This window comes from Miniopterus schreibersii (genome assembly GCF_964146895.1).
Source record: "Miniopterus schreibersii genome assembly, chromosome: 1".
NCBI classification, from domain to species: domain Eukaryota; kingdom Metazoa; phylum Chordata; class Mammalia; order Chiroptera; family Miniopteridae; genus Miniopterus; species Miniopterus schreibersii.
Genome location: NC_138101.1, coordinates 41402907 through 41430564, shown reverse-complemented (window position 1 = coordinate 41430564; position 27658 = coordinate 41402907). Strand labels below are relative to the sequence as shown.

The window sequence follows — 27658 nt, the reverse complement described above, 5'->3', positions numbered from 1 at the left end:
ATTTGCTGGAAGTATTAACTATGTCAAGTTAATTTTTATTTTTTCTATTGCATTGAGTATTTTTCTGTTTCCACTGGATTTCAAAAAATTCTAGTAGATTTCTAGATCAAAGGATATTGATTTTGAAACCTTTTCTATTAATTTGATGAATACATATTTATTGTAAAGATTTTGAAGCATAAAGGAAAAACATTAATGTTTTAATATTTGTATCCCAGTCTTTATGCTCATATCTGAAATATTTTTACTAGGCTTGAGAATTGGATGTCCTGACTTTTAATATATGTATGTCAAGCTTTTTCTATTTCTTTTTTTTAAATAATTTTTCTGGTGATTGCATAATATTTTATCTTGAGACTATAACTTACTGTGCATTTATATTGTTAGATATATGGGTTACTTCCAGTTTTCCTGTTGGAAAACGTTTTTTAAATGTCCTTTGGCTATTTTGCTATTAGAAGTATGGTTTTATTTTTTGAGAGAATATGTATTATGTGAATCTTGGTCAAATGTGATAAAAAAATTTTCAGATTTTTATATGTGCATGTCTTTTTCTTTGTGATTATTTTCTCTTCTTTTATACTTAGAAAAATATTTCCTTTCTGGAGATCAGATAATATTAATCTGTATGTTTTTAATTCATACTTGCTAGAATTTATTTTATATTGTACTACATGATGTGATGAGATAAGAATCTTATCTTTTTTTTACCCTGTGGCACCATTTAAATAGATTAATTATTGAGGTCATACTTTTTGTATTCTGGAATATCCTTTACAGAATGAATTTTCCTTTTAGGATTAACTAAGTCCTATAAATAATCCTTGAGTAAAAAACAGAGCTTAACATCCAACAAACCTGTAGTTAAAACTGAACACTGGTCCCCAAAAGGTGTATATCATATTTGTCATTGAGGTTGCACTCTGATCCAGTGCAACCCCTGATGAAAAGGAAAGAGCAGTCATAGTGGTGGTTGAGGTGGGGATACCTGAAAGGTAGAGGTGGATACAAGAATACAGGGATCCAGTTTTATCCATCAGTTCCTAGCATAGTGCTGAGTACATTATAGGTATTCTGATGTGTTTAATAAGTAAGAGATAGCATGAGAAAAGTTCTTGTGTCTTTTATGTGATTTACAAAACGTTGGATTATTTTGCAATATAAACCAGTCTAATAGCAATTAAAATGACTAAGTGCCTTTCAATGAAGAGAAATTATTTTTATCTTCATATAATTACTTTCATGATAGAGCTATTAATTTTTATCTTTTAAGCATTGGTTTAACCTCAGTCTTGCATTAGTATTACCTTGGGAACTTTTGAAAATCCTTATGCCCAAGCCATAACCCAGAATGATTAAATCAGGGTGTCTGATAATATGGCATCAGTACTTTTTCACTTACTTTCAGTGTAGATCTAAAATTTAGAGCCACTGCTCTAAGACTGGATCAAGATAATTTAAAGCAATGTGCCCCCAAACTTTCCAAGTGTCTTAGTCAATTTGGGCTGCAATAACAAAGTACCTTAGACTGAGTAGCTTATAAACAACAGACATTTTATGACTTATAGTTCTGGAGGCTGTAAGTCTTAGATCTCAGGGTACCAATGCGGTGTTGGGTTTTGGTGAGGACCCCCTTCCAGGTTGCAGACTGCCTTACACTCATGTAGTGGAGAGCAAAGAGAGGAAGCATGCATTCCCATGATTTTTATAAGGGCACTAATCCCATTCATGAGGGCTCTGCACTCATGACATGTAATCCTAATTACTCCCCAAAGGCCCCACCTCCTCATGCCATCACATTGAGAAGGGTAGTATTTCAACATATGAATTTTGGGGGACACAAACATTTAGTCTGTAACACCAAGGAAGTAAAGTTGTTTATTAAAGGGGGGGGAACTGGATGAAAGAAGGTGAAGGGATTAGCTAAAGAACATATAGGCAAAACCCATAGACATGGACAACAGTGTGGTGATGGCTAGAGGAAAAGGGGGTGGGTGCTGGGTGGAGGAAGACAAAGGGAGGAAATGGGGACATCTGTAGTGTCAACAGTAAAAATAAAGTTTAAATAAGTAAATAAATAATTGGAAAAGGAAAAGCAAGATGGGACTTGGAGATGTAACCAGAAAAGAACTGTAAAATTCTGATTTATGTGTGATGTCAAATAAAACTGAAGTGTAGAATAAGAAAAAAAAAATGCTGAATGGAAGCAGACCTTTGAATTGGCTGGCACTTTGTAAAAAATTTTGGGTAGGGAGATGTGTGCAAAAGTCTGTCGTGGTGGACTTTTTTAGTATTTAAATAATCTGGACAAAAATGTTTTTGCTGTCTGTTTTAATTTGTAATCCAAACTTGTTTTTATTTCTAATCCAATGCAGAGACAAAAGCTTTTCTGTGTTTCGTTTTTGGGATTCTGAAATTCATGATGGATTAAAAATATGAGTAAATCTCTTGTTAGTGCAAGAACATTTTGGTGGTTAATATTTTTCTAGCTTCTAAATGGCATATGTACAAAATTGATATAAATTTTCAGTGTAATAGTACTCTTCTGGCTGAAAAAGATACACTTCATGGTTATACTTTATTGTCAGAAACTTTTTAAGATGGAAAAACATGGGAGACAGATATTTTAGGGTCTCCAAATGACTTGTCAAAGTTAAATATATTTAATGATTTTATATACACATACACACACGCACACACACACATATATACACATACATATTTATTTATTTATTCCACAAATATTTATTGACTGCCTCTTAGGTGTCCAGCACTGCTCTTGGCTTAGACAATAGCAGTTGAAAAGACTGATGAAGTTCCTACTTTATGGAACTTACATTTTAGTTGGAAAAACTGACAGTATACAATTAATCTAGAAAATAAATAATACAATTTTATATAGCCATTAGTACTATTAAAAAATTAAAACCAATTTGATGAAATAGACCATGACAGAGGGGAGAAGCTGTTGTTCATAGGGTCAGAAAATAACCACTCTGAGGAGTGAAAAAATTTAGACAGAGATAACTGTAATTTTAAATTCCTGAGGTGTGCCTCTACAGTTAATGTTTTGAAGGGGATTAGAATAGGTAGAATTAATGAGGGCATTTTATATAAGACAATATGACACAATGTTTTCCTCGATTAGAGTTTCTTGCTGGGAGGTGTGAGGTGCCTGGTAGCCTTTCTTTTTGTTCTTGGGTTTTTGTTTCTATTTTCTTCTTTTTCTTTCCTTGTCTCCCTCCTCTCCTGCCAACACACACTCTCTCTTTCTCTCTCTCTCTCTTTTTAGAGGCCTGTTAGAATGAACCCAGGGCAAACATGGGTATAACTTCTGAAGCTGTAGCATGATTGCTGATAACATAATCTTGAGGCATGATTTGAGGCAGTTGGATCCATGACTAGAATGAGATGTGTTGGGAAGACAATGGGGAAGTTTTAGAATGCACTGTAGCCACTTTCTCTTGGATTTTCACTCAGAAAGTAGGAGTTTGAGTTTTTTGATACTGAACTCTTCAAATTCTTGTATTTTTCTTTCCTTTTTTTTTTTTTTTTTTTTAAGTGTCACAAGTTTTAGGTCACCTTCCTTAGCTAGGATGTTTAACCTTCACAATTCCTAAAATTTGCAGTTTATGCATGACTCATTTAATTTATGTCATTCATGGAGAACATATTTGGGTATCATTTTGGGGGGAAAGGGTGGCTTTGATGTTGGGGGATGTGTGAGGGAAGTCAGATACCCAATGAAAGGAATTTTATAATTTTGGTTTAATCTCTCTTGTGATTTGGGGTGAAGGTGTAATTACTAAAGTAAATTACCTTTTAATTTTTTTCTTTCTCTGATATTGGACTTTTCATGCAAAGGAATTGCTTTTTGAGGTATTAATGTTGAATCGTGACTGTTAATAACATTCAAGTTGTCTTATTTACAAAAATATGGATTTTGGATGAAATTTTGCATATACATATAGTATTTCAAAGCCATTTTACTAGCTTTATTATATAGACTATTTAGCTACATTTCTTAGAAATTCTTGAGCTTTTGAGTGTCAAGTAGACTTATCCTTAATCTCTTTATCAAATGGAACATATTGCTCGTGGCTAGTATTTACTTTGGTGTACATTTGCAATGTGCCAAATGTGATTTTCATTTGTATAAAGAAGCTAAAGTAAATGATGTTGAATATTTTAAGGGTTTTGGTATATAGACTTAAATATTTTTATTGCTAATTAAATGATAATTCATACTTTATCATTATGGTTTTAGGTAATGGATCAAAGTCAGTGGTATTTTATTAAAACTAGTCTTTTCCACTGAATATTTCTATAAAATGAATGCTTATATACAATTAGTAGGTAGATGGAGTAACCATGTTTCAGTTTGCTTGGGGTAGTTCTAGTTTATACTTGTTTCCTGGGGTAATTTCAGAAATGTTTTTATTTAGATTATATACATATATGGGTACTTCAAAATTTTAGAGGAATGATGGCAGTTTAACTCTGAGGTTACATTGTGTCATACACAGTTTTTCCCAATATTTTTAGATTTTGTATCACTAGATAACAGGAGCTGAATGCAGAGTATACTAACAGTACTAACACAGTTGAATACACCAAATCGAAGACTAAACAGTATATTTAATATGATGCTCATTTACCTGAATTTCTTTGCCTTGGCTAAGTGTTCTCTTTTGAAAGTGCTTGTAACAGGGTTCTCTTTTCTTTTAAAAGTTAAGACGTATTTACTGTAATATGTTTTTATTTGTGGGATTTACTGTCTTTTCAAGTATGCTGGTATTTTTAATACAATTGCTATTTGTTTTTCTCAGTGTTTTGATTAGAGTTGCATAAGTTTTGAGTGGAATATCCCTAGTCCAATTTTGTCTAAGCTGTGTTACTATTAATGTGCTATTTTGCATAATGTGAGGATTGTCAGGATTCATTTATTGCATTATAGCACAATTGTCTTTATTGCTATAAACATTGCGTACTTCACACCAAAGTATATATACATATACCAGCAAGTTAATTCTGTATATCTCAAAGTAATACAGATTGTTATGATAACTCTTGGAATTTTTTTAAATTTTTTGTTTTTTAAATATATCTTTATTGATTTCAGAGAGAGGAAGGGAGAGGGAGAGAAAGAGAGATAGAAACATCAATGATGAGAGAGTCATTGATTGGCTGCAGCCCACAACCCAGGCATGTGCCCTGACGGGGAATCGAACCCTGATCGCCTGGATCCTAGGTCAACACTCAACCACTGAGCCACGCCGGGCTGGGCTCTTGGAGTTTTTTGTTAGAACTATGGAAATGGTTAGGTTATTCCTGATACTTTTCATTGAAGATCTAAAGTAGTTTTAAAATTTTTTTTTTGCTAACATTACACACTAGAGAAGTATGTAGTCATTTTTTAAAGGTAAGCAATATAGAAGGGTACAGACATGTTAAAAGTAAAATTCATTGATTTCATTTTTTCATTCCTACTATTAATAACTTGGGTTTGTACATCTTGAACATTTGTGTTTGTATTTTTGCGTATGCATTTTTTTTTTTTTAAATCAACTTAGATACATAGCATGTGTGCTTTTTTTGCAGCTTGCATTTTCACCTAATATAATGTGGATATCTTTGGGCATCAGTATTTGCATTAATCTAGTAAATATATTTAAGTACTTTATATTTAAGGCTCTAGTCTAGATGCAAAGGGTAGAGCAAGGAACAAAAAAGGTCCTTGCCCAAATGAACTTATATTCAAGTAAGAGGAAGCCAGTAAGAAAATTGAGGGGAAGTGCCACTATCAATAAGTTTTATAATGGTAAATGGTGAAGGCTAAGGGATGAAAAGTGGTGGGACAGAATGATCAGGACAGGTTCATTAGATAGTTGTGGTATAGACCTTTATATGAAGATCTACTTAACTTTATTCAGATAGCTGTTATTTCAAAGTATTATTTATTTAATGATTCTGATGGTCATATGGATTATTTATAATTTTTTTCTGTTATAATCAGTATTGTAATGAACACCCTTGTACATATTTCTTTGCTTACATATATATGTATATGAGTATTTCTGTAAACTAAATTCCTATAAGGAAAATTGCATTTTTAAATGTTGATATTTTATTCTGCCAAATTATCCTCTAAAACATTAGACATTGTCTGTTAACAGATGAAAGTAATACCTTATTTTAATTTGTATTTACCTGATTCCCAACGAAGGTCAGCATATTCATTGGTCATTTGTAATTTCTCATATAAATTGCCTACACATTTTGCCCATTGTGTGGTTTGTCACTTTCTTACTGAAATTTTAGGTTTTGTTTATAATATATACATTATATTTTGAAATATTCAACCTGCCATTTGTCCTACTTTAGGTAATCTATGGATTTTTCATTTTTCTTAAAGGTTGGGTTCCTTATTTATTTATTTATTATTTGTTTATTTATTTACTTGTAAATATGTCTTTATTGACTTCAGAGAGAGGAAGGGAGAGGGAGAGAGATAGAAACATCAGTGATGATTGGCTGCCTCCTGCAGGCCCCCTGCTGGGGATCGAGCCCGCAACCCGGGCATGTGCCCTGTCCAGGAATCGCACCTCCATCTCCGGGATCATAGGTTGATGTTCAGTCGCTGTGCCACACCAGATGAGCAGATTTTTCATTTTTATACAGTCAAAATCTATCAATCTTTTCCTACCTAGCTTCTAGGTTTTGTGTCTTTCAGAAAAACTTTCTTACAGGATTTAGTCTCTTATATTTTCTTCTTCTTTAGTTTTATTTGTTTCTAGTAGATTTTATTTCGTCGGGAAGTTTTTAAAAATATATTCTGTGGTAGGGACTTCACTGTTTTTTTCAGTGTCATAATCATTCTTCCAAAATAATTTGTTAAACAATATGTCTTTTTGCCCATTGACTTGAAATACTACCGTTATCATATTTTAAAAGTCCAAAATATATGTATTCCAGATTTAATACTTCATTGTTTTTATTATTGTCATTTTATATTTGACATCTAGTAGGGCACCCCTCCAACTGTTTTTTCAAAAAATTTTTTGGCTATTTCTGTGTATTTTCTCTTCCAGATGAACTTTAGAATCAACATGTCAAGTTCCATTAAAAATCCCTTTGGGATTTTGATTGGAAGTGCATTGAATTTACAGATTAATTTGGGCAGAATTGACATCTTTACACTATTGAATCTTCCCATCCAGGAACATGGTATGCCTCTCCATTTCTTCAGGTGTTCTTTTATGTCCTTTAGTAAAGTTTTAAAGTTGGGTTTGTTTTTTTCATGTAGGTCTTACACTTTTCTTGTTAGGTTTATTCTTGGGTATTTTATAGTTTTTGTTGTTATTGTGAATTACATCTTCCAAATTACATTTTATTTTTCAATTGGTTATTGCTAGTCTATAGGAAATTTATTGGTTTTTGTATGTTGATCTTACCATTTACTTAGTTTTCAATTAATTCTCTTGAAATTTCTGGAAGGATGATTATGTTTTCTACAAATGATGCATTTAGTTGTTTATAGTTCTCTAGAGCTTTTTTGTTTGTTTTGTTTGTTCTTTCTGATCGTGTTGCATTGATTAGGTTTCCATATTTGTTCATTAATAGTTCTGTTTTGGGCATCTTTCCTGATTTAAATGGAATGCTTCTAATTTTTAAACTTTTATATTTATGTATGCCTTAGATTTCTGGTAGAATACATTATCAGGAACAGCAGTTTTCTGCTTGGCCTAAGTATTTTCATGGTAGTGGGCATTGTGTTTTGTGGTATGTTTTTGTTGAAATGATACATATTCTTTTTCACCTCTAATAATTTAATGTAAGGAGTTACATAATACATTTATGTAATATTGGTCATGATGTTTTCATTTTTAATATTTATTCAGCTAGTATTTATTTGGATATTGTATTGTGCTAGGAACTTTGCCACACACTGGTGAGAGCTCTAAGTCTTGAATGGTTCCTCCTTTTTTATATGGAGGAGAGGGAAAATAAGCAAGTACCCAAGAACAAGATAATTCTAGGCTGTGATAGTTTTATGGAGGAAACAAACAGCATGGTGTGATGCAGGGGTGAGGAAAGTACCTCCTTTTATAGTATCTGAGAAGGTAAAATATAAACTAAGACTAAAGAAAGAAAAAAAGGACTGGGAAAAGCATTCCAGGCAGGGGAAGATAACTATTTCTTTATGTACAATTAATTGTATTCCTGAGTATTCTCTTTGTCCCCTTTCTTGTATATGTTGTATGTTATTCTTTTATACAACTGCCAAATTTAATTTTCTAATGGTTTGTTTTAAGGTTTTGTTTAGAAGTTGTTTTTTAGTTTGTTTTTGCTATTCCTTTTCAGGTTTGCTAATAGTATTCTTTATGCTTATGACCTAGGGAGTTTTCTCATCTGTGTTTTGGGCTTTGTAAATAATGTAATGCTCTGTTCCTTTTGAAGGGTAGATCTGGGAGTACCCTTAAGATTTCTTCTATGGATATATTCTGTTATGTTTCTGCATTTTCTTTAGTCAGTTTTTATAATTCTTTTTCTTAGAAAACCATCCATTTTGCTTAGACTTTCATATTTATTGATATATAGTGCTCAGTTTTCAAATTTTCATATTGTTTTCTTTCTCTCATTTTCATAATCAGATTTGCCAAGGCTTGTCTCTTTCTTACTAGACTTACCCAAGAAACAGTTTTTGGTTTTATTAGTTACTTCTGTGCCTCTTCAATTTTTTCATTTCTATTTTTATTATAAATTATATGGATATATTTTGATTTGTATTTTATTTTTGAAGCTTTTTATTTTATGTATTTTAAATGTTTCTTGTGTTCTAATGAATACATTTAAGGGTCAAATATTTTCTTTTAAGGACTATGGCCATAGGAGATATGCTCACAATTTAAATTTTCATTTTCTGTGTACTATGAGAGTTAATTAGTAGCCTTTTTTTCTTTTTAAGTTTTCAAGTAGCATATCATCTTTTTATTAATTTTTAGTTTCTTTTAACATTATGAACCAAGAATGTAACCTGTATTATTACTTTTAATTTGCTGAGACTTTCCTTTCTTAAGATATCTTTAGGTTTTGTTGTTTTTTTCCAAAGACTGTGTATTCTCTATTCATAAGCTCCATGTTACTATGAAATAGAAATATAATTTATTAATTTATTTCTGGCCCAGCTGGACGTGGCTCAGCGGCTGAGCGTCGACCTAGGATCCAGGCGATCGGGGTTCGATTCCTGGTCAGGGCGCATACCCGGGTTGCGGGCCTGGTCCCCAGTCGTGGGCGTGCGGGAGGCAGCCGATCAGTGCCTCTCCCATCTTTGATGTTTCTATCTGCCTCTCTCCCTCTCCTTTCCTCTCTCTGAAATCAATAAAGATATTTAATTAAAAAAAAAAATTTATTTCTGAATCCTCCATGTAAGCATAACCTACTTGCTCTCCTCATTTTCTGGGATAAGTGTGCAGAAAGTTCCCATTAAGTTGTCGGAACTTTCTAGTTGATTATATTTCTAGCATTTTTACTTTATATGTTTCTACATTATATTGTCAGGTGCATAAAAGTTGAGCTATTTCATAATTTTGGTGTGTTTTATCTATTATTATTATTATGAAGTATCCTGTTTACTACTTAATGCTGTTTGCACTTAATTTTTCTTTGACATATTAATAATGCTACCCTTTACTGGAATTGCTTTCTCATGCCTCTATTTTCAACCTTTATGACTAAAAATTTTAGATATTTTTCTTATAATAGCACATAGTTGTTTTCCTTCCTTTTTAATTTTTAAAACACTAATCTACATATCATTTCTTTTAAAAATTTCCCACTCACTTTTATACTAACTTGGTCTTTTTGCCTTTCGTCTTTTTCTTAACATTGAAGGTTATGGCAATGATGTTGTATTTTTTAATTTATTTTTTAAATGTAGGAAGGGAGAGGGAGGGAGAGAGATAGAAACATCAATGATGAGAGAGTCGTCATTGATTCGCTGCCTCCTGCACGCCCCTCAACTGGGGATCGTGCCTGCAACCTGGGCTTGTGCCCTGACTGGGAATCGAACCAAGATCTCCTGGATTCTAGGTTGATGCTCTAACTCTGAGCCATGCCCGGCTGGGTAAGATGTTGTATTTTCTTATTGCGCTCCATCTCACCCCTTGTCTTTAGCTGAATTTATTGAGTTTTCTTTGTTACATTTCTAATTTGAAAACTATGTGTTTTATTCTGGTTCTTCTGCAGGCATTAAATTGAATTAAATAGTATTTATAACTAGTTGGCTCCTTTTCTCTGAAAGTAGACTTTTGGCATTATTTCATTCAGTTTTGGCTTTTCTATTTTTTAAATAATCTGACATTTTATTTATATGTTTACTATATTATTATATGCTTTCAATTTTCTAACTTTAAAGTGTCATTTTTTTATTAACTACCTGAGATATTAAAGATAGGGAGTAGTATTCTAGCTTCTTTTGTACCTCCTTAGTCTATTATTCCAAGGCTGCCCGTTTTTTGGAGTAATTTTTGTTGTTGAAGACCTATTACATTCTCTAAATTCAGAATTGACATTTTTTACAAGATGGAGTTTGTGTGTTTTTATTTTATCTCTTTTTACTTCAGTGTATACGTAGATCAGTGTTCAGTAACGACTGAAGATTTTATGTTAATTGTACAGAAAAATATATAGAAATATATTAATTTTGGAATAATTTACTCTTTATTAAGAATTGTAGTATTTTAGCTGGTTTACTCTATTTAAGAAGAGACCAAAGAAGTTTTTTTTTAAAATTTATCTTTATTGTTGAAAGTATTACAGGTTCCCCCCCTTTCCCCCGCTGTTGACCCCTTCCACCCTGCTCCCACCCCTCCCCAGGCTTTCACCACATTGTTGTCTGTGTCTACAGATTTTACGTAGATGCATATAAGTTCTTTGGTTAATCCCTTCCTGTCCCCCCCTTCCCCCTGCCCTGTTAAATATGTCAGTCTGTTTCATGCTTCAGTGTCTCTGGCTCTATTTTGTTTGTCAGTTTATTTTGTTCATTTTCTTCTTAAAGAAGAGTCTTCAGCATTTCATGTAATACTGGTTTGGTGCTGATGAACTCCTTTACCTTTTTCTTGTCTGTGAAGCTCTTTATCTGACCTTCAATTCTAAATTATAGCTTTGCTGGGTAGAGTAATCTTGGTTATAGTTCCTTGCGTTTCATTATTTTGAATATTTCTTGCCACTGCCTTCTGGCCTGCAAAGTTTCTGTTGAGAAGTAAGGTGACAGTTGTATGGGCGCTGCCTTATAGATAACTAACTGCTTTTCTCTTGCTGCTTTTAAGATACTCTCTTTGTCTTTAACCTTTGGCATTTTTATTAAAATGTGTCTTGGTGTGGGCCTCTTTGGGTTCCTCTTGTTTGGGACACTCTGTGCTTCTAGACTTGTAAGTCTATTTCTTTCCCCAGGTAGGGGAAGTTTTCTGTCATTATTTTTTCAAATAGGTTTTCGATTTCCTGCTCCTCTTTGTCTCCTTCTGGTATCACCATTATTTGAATGTTGGGTTGCTTGATGTTGTCCCAAGGCTCCTTACACTGTCTTCATATTTTTGGATTCTTTTTTCTTTTTGCTCTTCTGATTAGGTGTTTTTTGCTTTATCATATTTCAGATCGCTGATTTGAATCTCGTTGTTCCCTACTCTATTGTTGATTTCCTATAAATTATTCTTTATTTTAATTAGAATATTCTTCTTTTCTAACTGGTCCTTTTTTGTGTTGTTGATGGTCTCACTAATTTCCTTGGAATTCTCATTAAGTTCCTTGAACATCCTTATAATCATTGTTATGAACTCTCTACCTAGTAGCTTGTTTGCTTCCATTTAATTTAGTTCTTTTTCTGGAGATTTCTTCTTTTCTTTCATTTGTGGCATGTTTCTTTGTTTCCATATTTTTGCTGCTTCCCTGTATTTGTTTCTGTGTATTAGGTAGAGGAGCTATGTCTGCTAGAAGGTAGAGTGGCCTTGTGGAGTAGGTGTCCTCTAGGGCCCAATGGCTCAGCCTCCCCATTTACCTGAGCTGGGCACTCTAAGTGCTTGGCTGTGTGGATTGTGTGCACTGTCCTGTAGTAGTTGAGCCTTGATTGCAGCTGGTGTTACTGGGAGGAACTGACCCCCAGGCCATTCAGCTGTGAGGACCAGCAGCTACTACAGCAGAAGAGGTGCTGTGCAGGAGACACCCCTATGGAGCAGGATTTGCTTTAGTGGGGCTTTGGTGCTCACCGAATCCGCTCCTTGAGTATGTCAGTCGTGGATGTGGTGGTGTAATCTGACGTGGTGGAGCTGACCAATGGGTATACTGTCTGTGGGGCCTCCTGGGAGGTGCAAAATCAGCCTCTACCCTGCCCAGGGCCACCCAGCATGAGCTACACAGCACTCTGTAGGTGGCTGCTACTTGTGTTAGACTTGGGGGTGCCCAGGAGAGACCACGCTGTGAACCAAGGCAGGCTGCAGCTAGTGATGGTCCTGGGGCCACTTATCAAAAGGTATGGGGCAAGCTGAGGCCAGCTGCTAATTGTTTGAAAGATTTTAGGAAAGTCCAAAGCATGAGGCAGGAGAGGCCAGTTGTATTGAAAAGCCACAGGAAATGGCTTGGATGAGCCTGCAAGTAGGGAGGGGCCGGGTTTCAGGGAATCACCAGGGTGGGGCAAAAAGTGTGAGCCAGATTGATGGAGTTTCATATATGGTGTCCCACCTGCAGGCTCTGTGGGGGGACAGCTCATCAAAGGAGCAATGGCCTCTGCGAGCCCTTCTGTCTGGGAGAAGGCTGCTCTTCCAGCTCTCTCCCTGATTCCAGGCAAGTTAGTTCCTCCCAGTATGTCCCACGTTCCTTTCAAACTGCTGCCCAGCACTGGAGCTCAGTGGAAGTGAGTCTGAGTAAGTCTTGGGCGGGCCCTTTACGAGGATCTTCCTGGGCCTCCATTAGCCTCAGCCTCCCTCAGCCTCAATTTCTGCTGGTTTTTACAGCCAGAAGTTATGGGGACTTCTCTTCCAGGCACTGGAACCCTAGGCTGGGAGGCCTGATGTGGACCTGGGACCCCTTGCTCCACTGGGAAACCTTCACAGCCAAGATATCCTTCGGGATTTTAAACTGCCACATGTGGGTGTGGGACCAGCAGATTGTGCGATTCTACCCAGTGCCTCCACCCCTCCTACTGGTCTCCATGTGCTGCTTCTTCAGTTTCCTAGTTGTAGGACTTCCATTCAGCTAGACTTCAGGTGTGTCTGAATGATGGTGTTTTGTGTTTTAGTTGTAATTTTGATGTGGTTGTGGGAGGCGGCGAGTACAGTGTTTACGTATGTCACCATCTTCCTGGGAGTCCCAAAGAAGTTTTTATTAGGTTCAGGGCTATGTTCAAAAGAGAATAATAAATTGTTACAACTCTAATTATGGATGTCTTATTTTACATGTAATCTGTGTCTATACTCAAAGAACAAGGAAGAACAAATACCCTATTTTTCTGTGCTTGTTTGAGATACATGTGTAAACTATTAAGAATTTATTCAGTGTTAATAAATTAATATATTCAAGTTCCTCAACTTTTTAATATTGACCTTTTTATATGCAGCTTTTTAATATACTTTATATGCAACAGATACTTTCATAATGATGTTATGCCAAGATTCAAAAACTATTGTTGCTTTGAATTAATGTTTGTGTAGGCTGTTCTCTGAATATTGCTGAATAAGTGATGACACTTGAGTTACGTAATTCCATCCATGATGATGGCAAAGGCAAGTTGTTCTAATGAACTTTGATTTTTTGTAGGTAAAATGGTATCAAGTATGATCTCCATCTGTAAAATCACTTTATGTCATGGAAATGACAAAACTGGTTATACAGATCAAAACACTAACATTTATTAAGAGGGAAAATGAAAAAACAAACATTCTTTTGGAGAGATTTTTCTGCATTGGCTGCATTAAGGAATCTTCAGATTTTAAGCATGGTGAATTTTGGATTGAAATACCTTGTTTTCCTGGAAGAAGAGTGGGAAGTTTTTATTTTAAACACATTTGTAATATAGTCAAGATCTAGATAACCTTTCTTGACATATAGATTAGCATCTTGAAATTCACAGGTAAATGTCTGGGGCAGTTTCTAGGACAACATAATAATTGGTGGATAGAGGTGGGATGGGAGGGTGGGGAGTGTTAAAGATCAAGAAATCCAAATTCTGGAGTTCCTGGGTTCTCATTTTCTAAAGTATGTTTATGCTCAGAGACTGACCCTTTTTACCATCTCCACCTCGCATAATGTCATTTGACATATTGAAGTAAGTTCCTAATAGGTTTTTTTTTGTGTGTCAATCTATCTAAAACCATCTTTCACAGTATCTTTCTCAAACACTGATTATTTATCTTACTACAGCATTTCTTGGAGATATTGCGAGTTTGGTTCCAGACCACTGCAATAAAGTGAACACTGCAGTAATCATGTGAATTTTTTGGTTTCTCAGTACACATAAAGTTTTATTTACACTAGCCTATTAAGTGTTCAATAGTGTTTTGTCTAAAAAAGCACTTAAAATACATTATTGCTAAGAAATGTTAACCATTATCCGAACCGTCTGGGCGTCATAACTTTTTGCTGGTAAAAGGTCTTGCTGCTGATCATGGTGGTTGCTAAAGGTTGGGTTGGCTGTGGCAATTTCTTAAAATAAGACAGGAATTTAGTTTGACTCATTGATTGACTTGTCCTTTTACAAAGGATGATCTCTCTGTTGCATACAATGCTGTTTGATAGCATTTTACACCACAGTAGAACAACTTTCAAAACCGAAGTCGATCCTTTTGAATCCTGCTGCTGCTCTATCAACAAAGTTTATGTAATATTCTAAATCCTTTTGTCATTTCAACAAATCTTCACAGCATCTGCACCAGTAGATTCCATCTCAAGAGACCAATTTCTTTGCTCATCCATAAGAAGTAACTCTTCATCTGTTCAAGTTTTATCATGATACTGCAACAATTCAGTCACATCTTCAGTCTTCACTTCTAGTTCTCTTGCTGATTCCATCATGTCTATAGTCATCCATGAGGGTTGGAATCAACTTCTTCTAAACTCCTATTAATGTTGATATTTTGACCTTTTCCCGTGAATCACTAATTTTTTAATGGCGTTTAGAATGGTGAATTATTTTATTATTATTTTTAATCCTTATCTGAGGATATTTTTTCCATTGCTTTTCAGAGAGAGGGAAGGAGGGATTTGGCGGGGGGGAGATATTGATGTGAGAGAGATACATCAATTGGTGCCTCCTCCCACACATGCCCCAATCGGGGCCAAGTCTTCAACCGAGGTACATGCCCTTGGCCAGAATTGAATCTGGGGGACTCTCCAGTCCTTGGGCCAACGCTCTAACCACTAAGCTAAATCAGCTAGGGCTAGAATGGTGGATTATTTACAGGCTTTCTGTGTACTTTGCCCAGAATCCTCAGAGTAATCACTATCGAAGGCAGCTGTAGCCTTATAAAATGTATATTCTTAAATAGTAAGACTTGAAAGGCAGAATTACTCCTTGATTCGTGGGTTTCAGAATGTTAGCAGACTTGAAAACATCATCAGTCTTGTACATCTCTTTGAGCTCTTGGCTGACCAGGTGCATTGTCAGTGAATAGTAATATTTTGAAAGGAATTTTTTTTTTCTGAGCAGTAGGTCTCACCAGTCGACTTAAAAGTTTGAGTAAACCGTGTTGTAAACAGATACGATGTTATCCAGGCTTTGTTGCTCCATTGATAGATAGATCACAGGCAGAGTAGATTTCACCTAATTCTTAATCCTAGGATTTTTGGAACAGTAAATGAGCGTTGGCTTCAACTTAAAGTAACCAGCTGCATTAGCTCCTAACAAGGGAGTCAACCTGTCCCTTTGAAGCTTTGAAGCCAAGCACTGATTTTTCCTTTCTAGCTATGGAGACAACTTCTTTGCTTCAACTTCATGGACCATCCTCTGCTACTAGCTTCAAACTTTTCTTCTGTTGCTTCCTGACCTCTCTCAGCCTTCATAGAATTGAGGAGGGTTAGGGCCTTACTAGGCTTGGCTTGAGGGAATGTTATGGCTTGTTTGATTTTCTATCTAGACTACTATAACATTCTCCATGTCGACAATAAGGCTGTTATCATTTGTACACTTCAGTGGCATTTTTGAATTCCTTCAAGAAATTTTCCTTTGCATTCACAACTTGGCTAACTGGCACAAGGGGCTTAGCTTTCAGCCTATCTCTGCCTTTTTGACATGCCTTCCTCAATAAGCTTAATCATTTCTAGCTTTTGATTTACAGCAAGAGCTGTGGACCTCATTCTTTCAGTTGAACATTTAGAGGCCATTGTATGGTTATTAATTGGCCATGTTTCAGTATTTTTATGTCTCATTGAATAGAGAGGCCCAATGAGAGGGAGAGAGAGTGGATGACTGGGTGGTAGAGGAATTATATCACATGAGACTTTTTTTTTCAATCCTCACCAGACGATATTTTTTCCATTGCTTTTCAGAGATAGTGGAAGGGAGAGAGATCGATCGATGTGAGAGAGACACATCAATTGGTTGCCTCCCACACTCACCCTGACCGGGGCCAGGGATTGAGCCTACAACCTAAGTACATGTCCTTTGCTGGAATTGAACCCAGGACCCTTCACTCCATGGGCTGACACTCCAACCACTGAGCCATTCTAGCTAGGGCCATGACTTTTTTTTTAATTTAAGATTTTTTTATTGATTTTTAGAGAGGGGGGCAGAGAGAGAGAAACATCAATGTGAAAGCAAAACATTGATTGGCTGCTTCCTATACAACCCCTGCTAGGGATCAAGCCCACAACCATTTAGTGCATGGGATGATGCCCAACCAACTGAGCCACACCAGCCAGGGCATACATGACATTCAATGAATAAGTTCTCCCATTTATATAGGTGCAGTTCATGGTGCCCCAAAACAATCACAATTGTAATATCAAAGATCACTGATTACAGATCACCATAACAAATACAATAATAATGGAAAGGTTTGAAATATTGCAAGAATTTCCAAAATTTGATAGCAAGACACATGGAGTGATCAAATACTGTTGGAAAAATGGCGCTGATGGACTTGCCTGATCCAGGGTTGTCACAAATATTTAATTTGTATAAAATGCAGTATCTGCAAAGTTCAATTAAGTGAAGGTCAGTAAAACAAGTATGCCTGTACTTAACTCCTTTAGTAACTTACCATATACATTCTAAGCTACTCAGGCACATTATTGGAAGGCCCCATGTTCCTTAAGCATTATTCTTTTTACCACTCTCATTCAGAATTTTTTTCCTCTGTGTAATCACTCTATTAGCATCTATTTTGTACTCGAAAAATCTAATTTGATGTAGTTAGCTGTTTGCGCAGAGAGTTGCCTTCCTAGCCTTTCTCTGTTGTATATTTGTGGAAAGCATTGATTATAATAAAACCATTGCATTTCCATTCTCCTTTGGCTATCTTACTGCTCTGCACGTAGTATGTAATTATTGGTGAATATTTGGTAAACTGCATGAAATTTGTATATATTTCTGTCCAGTTAAGCAGAATATACTATATATCCTTATCTTTTGAAATAAATACCAGTTTATTACACTGCGAAGTGTACTGCTCTTCTGTAATGGCAGTGATAGTACATGTTTTGAGGAGGAGTTAGTTTGAAATGTAATGCTGATGTTCACTATTGGTGTCGATGGATGTCCATGCATTTCTAAATTTCCATGTGACTTTGTGTTTTGAGTATAGAAGTGTACCATTAATGGCATAAACAAATCCAGACTTTGGTTTAGATTTTCAAGTATTTGTGTTACGTTTATTTTGGGAAGAAAGTAAAAAAAAAGGATTTTAATTACTTTGTTAATCTAAATAGTATTACTGTTAAAGAATAATTTTTTAAACAAAAGCAATCTCTGCAGTAAAACATCACCTTTACTCTTTCAAAACCAAAAGGATTTAATATGCACATAAGTATAGAGGCTAGTGTAATCAATCTATAAATAATAAATCAGTGAAGATAGCATTTTGCTTTACCTGCTACCTAATATACAATTTTTCTATATTTATAAATATATTCTTAATTTTTTTTTTTTGTAGCTAACTATGCCTTCTCCAAATGCACTTTAGCCTTTCATAATCTGAAAGGGAAGGATCCCTAAACCATCTTTTATTACTCTTGAATTATTTAAGTCCTGACAATGTGATGGACGTAGTTCTAGTCGCTGGGTATATATCAGTGAACCAAACCAATTCCTGTTTCCATGAAGGTTAGATAGGCAATAAATATATGTAATGTCATGTATGATAAATCTGTGAAAAAATCAGGCGGAATAAAAATCTAGAGATGGCTGAAATTTGCTTATATCTTGCAGGAAGCAGCGGCAGTAGTTTTGGTTCTTAGGTAGTTAGATGCAAACAGTATCCTTGAAATTAGTTTTCTCCATGAATCTTGAACTAGGAGTGGGGAGGATATAACAGATCCTCATTCCTGTTCTTTTTATCCTCACACCTTTAAAAGTCTACGTGTAGATCTTAATAGTCATTTACGTTTACTATCTTAAGTTTTAACCACACTTTTCACATAGTAAGAATAGTGGACTTTAAAAAAACAATATAAGAGTTTATGGGAGAAGTTTTAAGTCAATTAGAAACCATTTCTGTACTTAGTATCCCTCATGAAGATATTGACATGAATTTTTCTTAGTAAATTTTTACCAAGCTTAGTTAAGATACAACCTGGCATAGGGGACTTTGTATCTGAAAATCAGTTTTGATTGAAATGTAATGCCTTCTATGATTTAGCTTTTAACTTTCTGACTTTTCCTACAGTAAACCCTCTGTTCTAGCATATAGAAATTTTATACTTGCTACCAGTGACACATTCGTCCCTTATACAAATATTTCAGCCAAAATCCTTTCGTATTATTTTTTCTGCGTGCTGTATCTTCTTGGAACAGTTTTAATACCTCTGATCTGCACTTTTTAAATTTGGTATTAACAGTGCACTACTCTTTGAGATCTTTTGTTTTCTAAACCTTTAAAATATTTAAATTTTCATCTCTTTTTTTACCTATTTATTTTTCCATGTTTATTTCGTTTTTCTTTATTTTGTCTTTTCCCATTGGACTGTAAATTGTAATATTGTTTAACAGAGAAAATTTAATTGAGAAGCAACTTTTTCCTTAGAAACTCATCTTAACTCTCGTCTATCTTAACAGTTGTTATTGATTGTTTAAAGTTAACGTACTGGGAAATTTTTCAAGTATTTACTGAGATTATTTTCAGAGTGTTCTATTTGTATTTGAAATATTAGAAATCTGAAATGTTATTTCATGTTAAACTACAGTAGTTCAGGAAATTTGGAGAGAAACACATTATTTCCTCTAAATTTAACCTTTAGTATTAAACGTGTTGATTAAATATTGCAGTTAGGCCTGTTCACAAGACAGGTGACTTCCAGAGATGGAACAAACTATAGGGTTTCTGATGTTATGAAGATTAAGAATACATTCCTTAAGGTTTTTATTTTTTGTTTGTTGTTGCTTATTTCTGACATCTAGATACTAGGCATGAATGTAAATGTGTCCTAGGCTAGTAATTTTATATTAGTTATTGCAGTGTTAGGAGTACCTTCGGTTTTTGAAATATATTTTCTCTGATCATATTAGTGATGTTTTATGTATAATAATTATCAACCTTTTAAATCAGAAAATAGGAAAGTATATTGTAGTGTACCTATTTGTAAGTAGCACTATGATAAAGCATGTCAAAACAAACTTTTCCCTGTGTCTTAGAAGCTTGCTATTTTCTAATTCTTTAAATTGTACTACTATCATTGTATTCTTCACTGCCGTGTACTCACAGTCTTAAAAAAGCCAATTTCACCTTAGGAATAACCTTGCAGCAACAAATATTAATTTTATGAGACCTAAACTTTTGAATACATTCTTTTAATATTGTGTGTGACAAAATGGTGTAAAAACATATAAAGTACTTTTGCTGCATATGAGAGTATGGTGTTTGGAGGAAAAGCACTTGTGTTTTTTTTAGGTGTCAGGTGAATTAGCTCTTTTTTTTTCTTTTTTAATGAAATGCCATTTTTGCTAGAAAAATATAACTGACAGACTCATCACACTGATCAAATTTGGGTATTTGGCAAAAGTTCTCAGAAGTGATAGAAGTGAGCCTGTCACTTTAAGGAAAATGATTGACAGTTATTTTTTGCCAGTGATAAAGTTAAGTTTTCAAGTACAAATTAGAATTTTGGAAATTTATTTGCCTGGACTCAAAAACTTTCCAGAACTTAAAAACTTTCCTGATGAAATCAGTGATGGTGTTAATGAATGTGATTTTTTTGAGATTGTAGTTTTAATTTCTAATATGGTAAATATTAATAAACTTAACCTTTATATGAAGTCCTTGGGAGTGCAGTACTTTATATGTATAATAAAGGGGTCCTGAGAACAAAAAATCTAAGAACAGCTGATTCAGATCTGCTCCTTAAGTCAGAGGTTTCACAGTCTAACCTTATAACCTCCCCCTACCTGACCCTCACCGCACCAAATTAAAATAGAAAAGAATATATATGATTTCTGTTACAAAAGGCTGCATGTTAATAATACATTTTAAAATTCTTCTACAAATGTAATTTTCTCCTTTAGTTATATGGTGGGCTTATATAGTCCCATTAATTTATTTAGCATTGCATTGAATTTATTGTCGTCGTTATTTACGTAAAAATATTTTTCTCTCCTCTTGCTTTTTCTTCTGTTTATTTCTCTTCCCACTTTCCCCTTCTCCTTTCATCCCTCCCTTCCTTTCTGTTTGTATTTGTTTTCTAGGTGGAGTCTTTCATTTTGGATCAGGATGATTTGGAAAATCCAATGCTGGAAACGGCTTCCAAGTTGCTCTTGTCAGGTACTGCTGATGGTGCAGACCTTAGGACAGTAGATCCAGAAACACAAGCTAGACTGGAAGCTTTACTAGAAGCTGCAGGTAAGTTTACAAACTTCACATATGTAATAAGTCTACCTAATTATTTAAAGTTACAATAAATCTAAAAAATTCCTGTTATCAATGTATGATCTTGGATATACTATTTAGTATTATTCATAATGGTTAATGTATTATTTTTTAGAGAATTACATAGAACATTTCATTAAAGAGTATTTTTATTACCAGAGTAAAATATAAGGTTGCTGTCAACCTTTTTATAAAGAGGGACATCTTATACAGTCGATTTTCATTAGTCCTGAATTCCATATTTGAATTTGTCTACTTGATAAAATGTATTTGTACCCCTAAATTAGTACTCACAGCACTTTCTCAGTCTTTCATAGAAATGCACAGAATGGTGAAAAATTTGAGTCGTCCTACACACATGTTCCCCGCTGAGGTGGAATAAGGTGATGTTCTGCCTTCTTGTTTCAGATCTCATACTGTAAACAAGTGTCCTTTATACCATCTAGTGCCACGTTATTCAAAATTTTATGCCTTTTGTTGCTAATTTCACTGTTTAAAGTGGCCCCCAAGTATGATGCTGAAATGCTACCTAGTATTTCTAAATGTGAGACTTTGCTGTTCCTTAAGAAAAATACATGTTAGATGAGATTCTTTCAGCATGAGTTATAGTGCTATTAGTCATGAGTTTAATGTTAATGAACAACTATATATTAAATAATGTTGTCTTTAAACACACACATAAAACAAACTTATATATTGACTGGTTAATGCAAATGTTGTGACCAGAGGCTTGAAGGAATCTAGCCCTGTTTTCCTGTAGAAGCAGTGGTTCAGTTTTCATTAATTCAATGTTCCCAGGAACTCTACAGAACATAAATACCACGAATAACGAGAATCGACTGTATATAATTCCCCCACTTTTGCTTGTCATAATCTGTCTCTTAAAACCCTGTAAAATGAATTATTGTATTTTTGTAAAGGGTTCATCATCATTATATGGTCCCTATAAGAACAGTATTTTAATGAGAGATTACATAACATAATCAAGGATTTGGCACCATATATATATGTGTGTGTGTGTGTATACATTATGCCTTAACTATAAGGGAATAGTAACTCGATCATTTAAATAACCATATATTTTCTTAACTTTTCTAAAGTAGACATAAATATACTGTGCTCATGGTTTGAGCACCTCAATGTGCTATATATTGTACATGCAATGCATGTAAACTGCTACTTTATTATAGAATAAAACTGACCTACCTATTTCAATAAATCTCTTTTAACAGAGCATCTAAATATTTGAAGGACTCATGGTTAAGTTTGATTTCTATCCTGGGTAACGTTCTAGTATGGATTATTTAAAGGATCTTAACCAGATACAGATGAAAACATAGTAGGGGCACATGCAAGGCCCTGTCCTTCAGTATACTGTTGGTTACAGTATAGTAGAGATATAATTTAGCATTTTCCAGAAATTTGATGTTGCTATGGAAGTTTGCATAAGGGAAATGGGGATTGTAAAATAATTTGAAAACATGTCATGAGAGGAACAGGGAATGTTTCTCCTGAAGATGAGAAGACTCAGATTGAATATAAGAGGGATGTTTATTCTCTGTGGTCCCAAGAGGCAGAACCAGGTTCAGAGATGCTGCTACATGAAAGTTGATTTCAGCCAAAAGGAGCTACTTTTGGAGGTAGAGTTCCATTCTATTTTTGTTACAGAAGCTAACAAGTTAGCCTGCACTCTCCCTCTTTTCTTTTCTCTCACTTCTCCTCTCCCTCCCTTATTTATCTCCTTCTGTTTTTAAATGAAAAATTTCCCATACAAATACAGAAAGAATAGTAATGAACCCTTGACATGTCCATCATCCAGCTTCAAAAGCCATCAGTGTATGGACACTTTTGTTTCATCTTTACACATTACCACCTTGCTGACTCCCCACCCCACCTGTTAATTTAAAGCAAATCTAAGCATCATATATTATTTCTTATGTAAATACTTCAATATGTACCTCTAAATTAAGAATTTTAAAAAAAATAAAACCAAAGTATCGTTGCATATCTGAAGAAAAAAATAATAGTAATTCTTCAATATTGCCAGATATCCTGTCAGTGTTCATATATTAGGACTTTTTTTCTTATGTAAATATTATTATTGTATTACTTAAAATATATTTAACACTTAAAAAAATTTGAGTAGATTAGCTGTAGGAGCCAACATAAAGGCTTTTCCTTTTTTTAAAAAACATTTATCTTTATTGTTGAAAGTATTACAGATAACCCCCTTTTTTCCCCATTGACCCCCTCCACCCCGAATCCACCACCTCCCCAGGCCTTCACCACACTATTGTCTGTGTCCATGGGTTATGCATATGTGCATATAAATTATTTGATCAATCTCACCCCACCTACTCCCAAATTCCCACCTTCCCACTGAGATTCATCAGTCTGTTCCATGCTTCTGTGTCTCTGGATCTATTTTGTTCCTCAGTCTACTTTGTTTATTACATTCCACATATGAGTGAGATCATGTAAAACTGAATCAGGAAGAATCAGAAAACCTGAATAGGCTAATAAGAACTGATGAAATCAAAGCAGTAATAAAAGAACTCCCAGCAAACAAAAGCCCTGGTCTGGATGCCTTCACAGGGGAGCTTTCTAATTCTTTAAGTTGTAGGGTTAGATAATTTACTAAAAATTTTTCTTGCTTTTTGAGGTAGGCCTGCGTTGCTATGAACTTGCCTCTTAGGACTGCTTTCGCTGTGTCTCGTAGATTTTGGGTTGTGTGTTCATTTTCATTTGTTTCCAGGAAGTTTTTGATTTCTTCTTGATCTTATTGGTAACCCACTCATTGTTTAATAACATGTTATTTAGCCTCCATGTGTTTGAATGGTTTTGAGTGTTTTTACTGTAGTTGATTTCTAATTTTATGCCCTTGTGGTCTGAGATGCCTGATAATGATTTCAGTCTTCTTGAACTTGTAGAGACTTGTTTTGTGTTCTAACATGTGGTTTGAGCATGACCCATGTGCGCCTGAGAGGAATGTATATTATGCACCTTTGGAGTGAAATGTTCTGTAAATAATATCAATTAAAGCCATATGTTCTAGTGTGCCATTTAGTCACTGTTTCTGTGTTGACTTTCTGTCTGGAAGATCTATCAAGTAAAATCAGTGAGGTGTTAAAGTCCACGACTATGACTGTATTGCTGTTGATCTCTTCCTTAAAGTCCTTAAGGTTATTATTGATAGGTCCTTATTTATTGCCATTTTAATTCTTTATGCCTATGTTTCTCTCTCTATTTCTTCTTACAGCAGTCCCTTTAACATTTTTTGCAATACTCCTATTTCTGATTCTAATTACAGCAGTCCCTTTAACATCCTGCAAGGCTTGTTTGGTAGTGATGAACTCCTTTAGCCTTTTTTTGTCTGGGAAGCTTTTTATTTCACCATCTATTTTGAATGATAGCCTGGCTGGATAGAGAAGTCTTGGTTTCAGATCCTTGTTCTGCATTTCCCTGAATACTTCATGCAATTCCCTTCTGGCCTGTAGAGTTTCTGATGAGAAGTCAGCTGACAGCCTTCTTTGGGAGCTCCTTTGTAGGTGACAGATTGCTTTTCTCTTGCTGCCTTTAAGATTCTCTCTTTGTCTTGAATTCTTGGCATTTTAATTATGATGTGTCTGGGTGTGGGCCCCTTTGGGTTCTTCTTGCTTGGGACTCTCTGTGCCTCCTGAACTTGTGTGACTTTTTCCTTCACCAGGTTAGGGAAGTTTTCTGCCATTACTACTTCAAACAGGTTCTCTAACCATTACTTACTTTCAACCTCTTGTGGCACTCCTATGATGCAAATATTGTTATATTTCATGTATTCCCACAGCTTCCTTAGACTGTTATCCTGTTTTTTAATTGTTTTTTCTTTTTGGATTTCTGATTAAGTGATTTTTTCCTACCCTGTCTTCTAATTCACTGATCCGATCCTCAGCTTCCTCTCATCTGCTGTTTATTCCTTCTAGTGTACCCTTTATTTCCGCTATGTCATTCTTAATTTTCTTCATAGTTTCCATATCTTTTTTTTTCATGCTGTTGAGCATCCTTACAATCAGTATTCTAAGCTATATATCTGACAGATTGCTTATCTCTGTTTCATTTGGCTCTTTTTCTGGAGACTTCTCTTGTTCTTTCATTTGGGGCTTGTTTTTTTGCCTCCCAATTTTAGCTGCCTATTTGGGTTTGTTTCTATGTATTAGGTAGGCCTGCTAGGACTCTCAGTCTTTTTGGAAGGTCTCTGGTGTAGACCAGTGTTAGATGCTGTTTGTGACTGACATTGAGTACCGTTTGGAGCTACCACAAACCCACAAGTTGAAGTCCCCTCTGTTGGGGCTGGGTGTGTTTGGACAGGACCAAAATGCACACCAAAGTCTGCTTTTCCAAGGCCCAGGTCTAGAAAGCAGATCAGGCACTCAAAGCTCTCTGAGGTCTGCCTCTGCCTGCAGGCTGATTAATCTGATTCTCTTAATGAGCCTCAGGCTGTAGGCACTCCATGGGCTAAAGGGAGAGGTTTTCCAGCAGGTTGAGGCAATTGCTTCCCCCACAAGCAAAAGCTGCTTGGAAGGTAAATGTTTGCATGTGAAAGATGTCCTCTGCAGTATGGGGGAATGATGGGGAACAGGAATCCAGAGGGCTGCCCTCTGAGCTCTATCTCCAGAGCCTACAACCCTAGATTCTCCTCACACAGCTCTAGTCCACTCTGCCCTCCCTCTGCTGGAGCCCAAAATGAGTGGCTGCACAAGAAACTTTGTGCATTGGCTCTTGAAGAGGGTGCCTCCATTTCCAACTGTCTTTCCCCGGCTGATAGAAACCCTCCTGCTTTTACAGCCAGATGTTATGTGGGCACCTTTCTCAGTTCTAGTGCTCTTGGCTGGCAAGCCCAGCCTGGGGTTTAGGCCCCGGAGTCCTCAGTGGGAACCCCCACAGCTGAGATCTCCCTCCGGGCCTTCAGCTGCTGCCTATGGGAGCCCAGCCAGCCCTCTCATGCCTCTGTACTGCCTACCAGTCTCTATGTGGTCTCCACTTTTCCTCCTTGGTTATGAGTAGCTCTCCAGCTCGTCTTCAGTTTTAGTTGATTATTCAGGATGGTTTTTCTGTATTTTAGTTGTAAGTTCAGTTTGGCCCCGGGAGACTGTCAATGTAACTTCCACTCAGTCCGCCGCCATCTTTAATCCTCCTCCATATATTATTTTTAATGTTCATGATTTTTTTTAAGTGTCTTAGTCAAAACAGTTCCTTTCCCCTCTTTTTTTTGTGTGTTTTGTTTTGTTTTGTTTTGTTTTGTTTTGTTTTGTTAGTCCTCACTGGAGGATATTTTTTCCATTGATTTTTAGAGAGTGGAAGTGTCTGAGGAAGGGGGGGCAGACAAACATTGCTGTGAGAGAGACACATTGATTGGTTGCCTCCCACACACTCCCTGACTAGGGCGATGAATTGAACCTGATACCCGCTTAAGTGCCCTTGACCAGGAACTGAACCTGCAACTCTTCTGTTCTCGGGCCAATGCTCTAATTACTGAGCCACACAAGTGAGGGCTTTTTACCTACTTATTTTTAAAGAAATGAGTCATTTGTCTGACTGTGGATTTTTCCAGTTGTATTTCTGTGTGTTGTCAGTTCTTGAATCAGAATTCAGATCCAGATAATTAACCAGATTTCAGTTCATTTTGTTTTTGGCAAGAATAGTCATTCCTGGTGTTTATAGTTTCTTATATATCACATAGGTACTCTGGTTGTTTCTTTTTTAATGATGTTGAGATTGATTATAGTTTAGGTATCTTGAGAAAAGATGCTTGAGAAAAGTTTTTGAGACTTTGTCTGAAAATGCCTTTTATACTATCCTCATACTTGATTCTTGGAGTAGGTATAAAATGCTAGTTTAAAAATCACTTTTCCTTTGAAGTTCTGCTTCATTGTTTCCTGATTTTTGGTGTTGCAGTTCAGAAGTTTGACACCAGTATTTGGGATACTCTTCTATCTCTTCAGCTTTTCTTTCCTCTTCTCCAAAGTGTTATAGTTTTTTGGCATTCTAAGATTTTAATCATATTTTGAATATTTTTGGCTGTCTTTCTCATTCAAGATTTCAAATGCCTGGTGAACCCTGGGTTTTGTTTGTAGTCAGTAACAATGCCCTTAGAAGATAAATTCAAAGATTTACATTCATGTGTTGTCAACTGGTGGGTTTTACTATATAGTGTTTATTATATATTATATATCATATATATTATATATATAACTAATTTCCCATTGCAGCATAATAGTTTACAATAAAGATAGCAATGTGACACAACACCCATTTACCTATCTTTTAGTTTCTGTAGATAAGACATCAGGGCACACAGTGCGGCTAGGTTCTCTTGCTTGGGGTCTCATGGACTGAAATCAAGGTGTCACCTGAGTTGAGTCCTCATCTGTAGGCTGTAGGAGAAAGTCTGCTTCCAAGTTTATTGTTGTTGATAGCAGAATTTAGTTCCTTGGAGTTGTAGAACTCAGGCTCCAATTTCCTCATGGACTGTTAGCTGGAGCTACTCTCACTTACTTGAGGTTGTCCACATTTTTGAGCCATGGTGCCCTCTATCTTTGACTTCTTCTCGGGCTTTG

The 27658-nt window shown here is 35.5% G+C and overlaps 1 protein-coding gene across 6 annotated transcripts in view; it reads left to right on the top strand.

Moving 5' to 3' along the window:
• Positions 1–27658, top strand: part of ANKRD17 (ankyrin repeat domain 17) — a 159026-nt gene that overhangs the window by 46322 nt on the left and 85046 nt on the right. For 5 of the 6 annotated variants that reach the window (XM_081150791.1, XM_081150788.1, XM_081150787.1 and 2 more), the window contains exon 2: positions 20885–21038. In XM_081150791.1, the coding sequence (XP_081006917.1) occupies positions 20885–21038 (154 nt within the window). Of the gene's footprint in view, positions 1–7091; positions 7228–20884; positions 21039–27658 lie in introns of those variants that run through there. The other variant, XM_081150790.1, reaches the window with a different exon arrangement.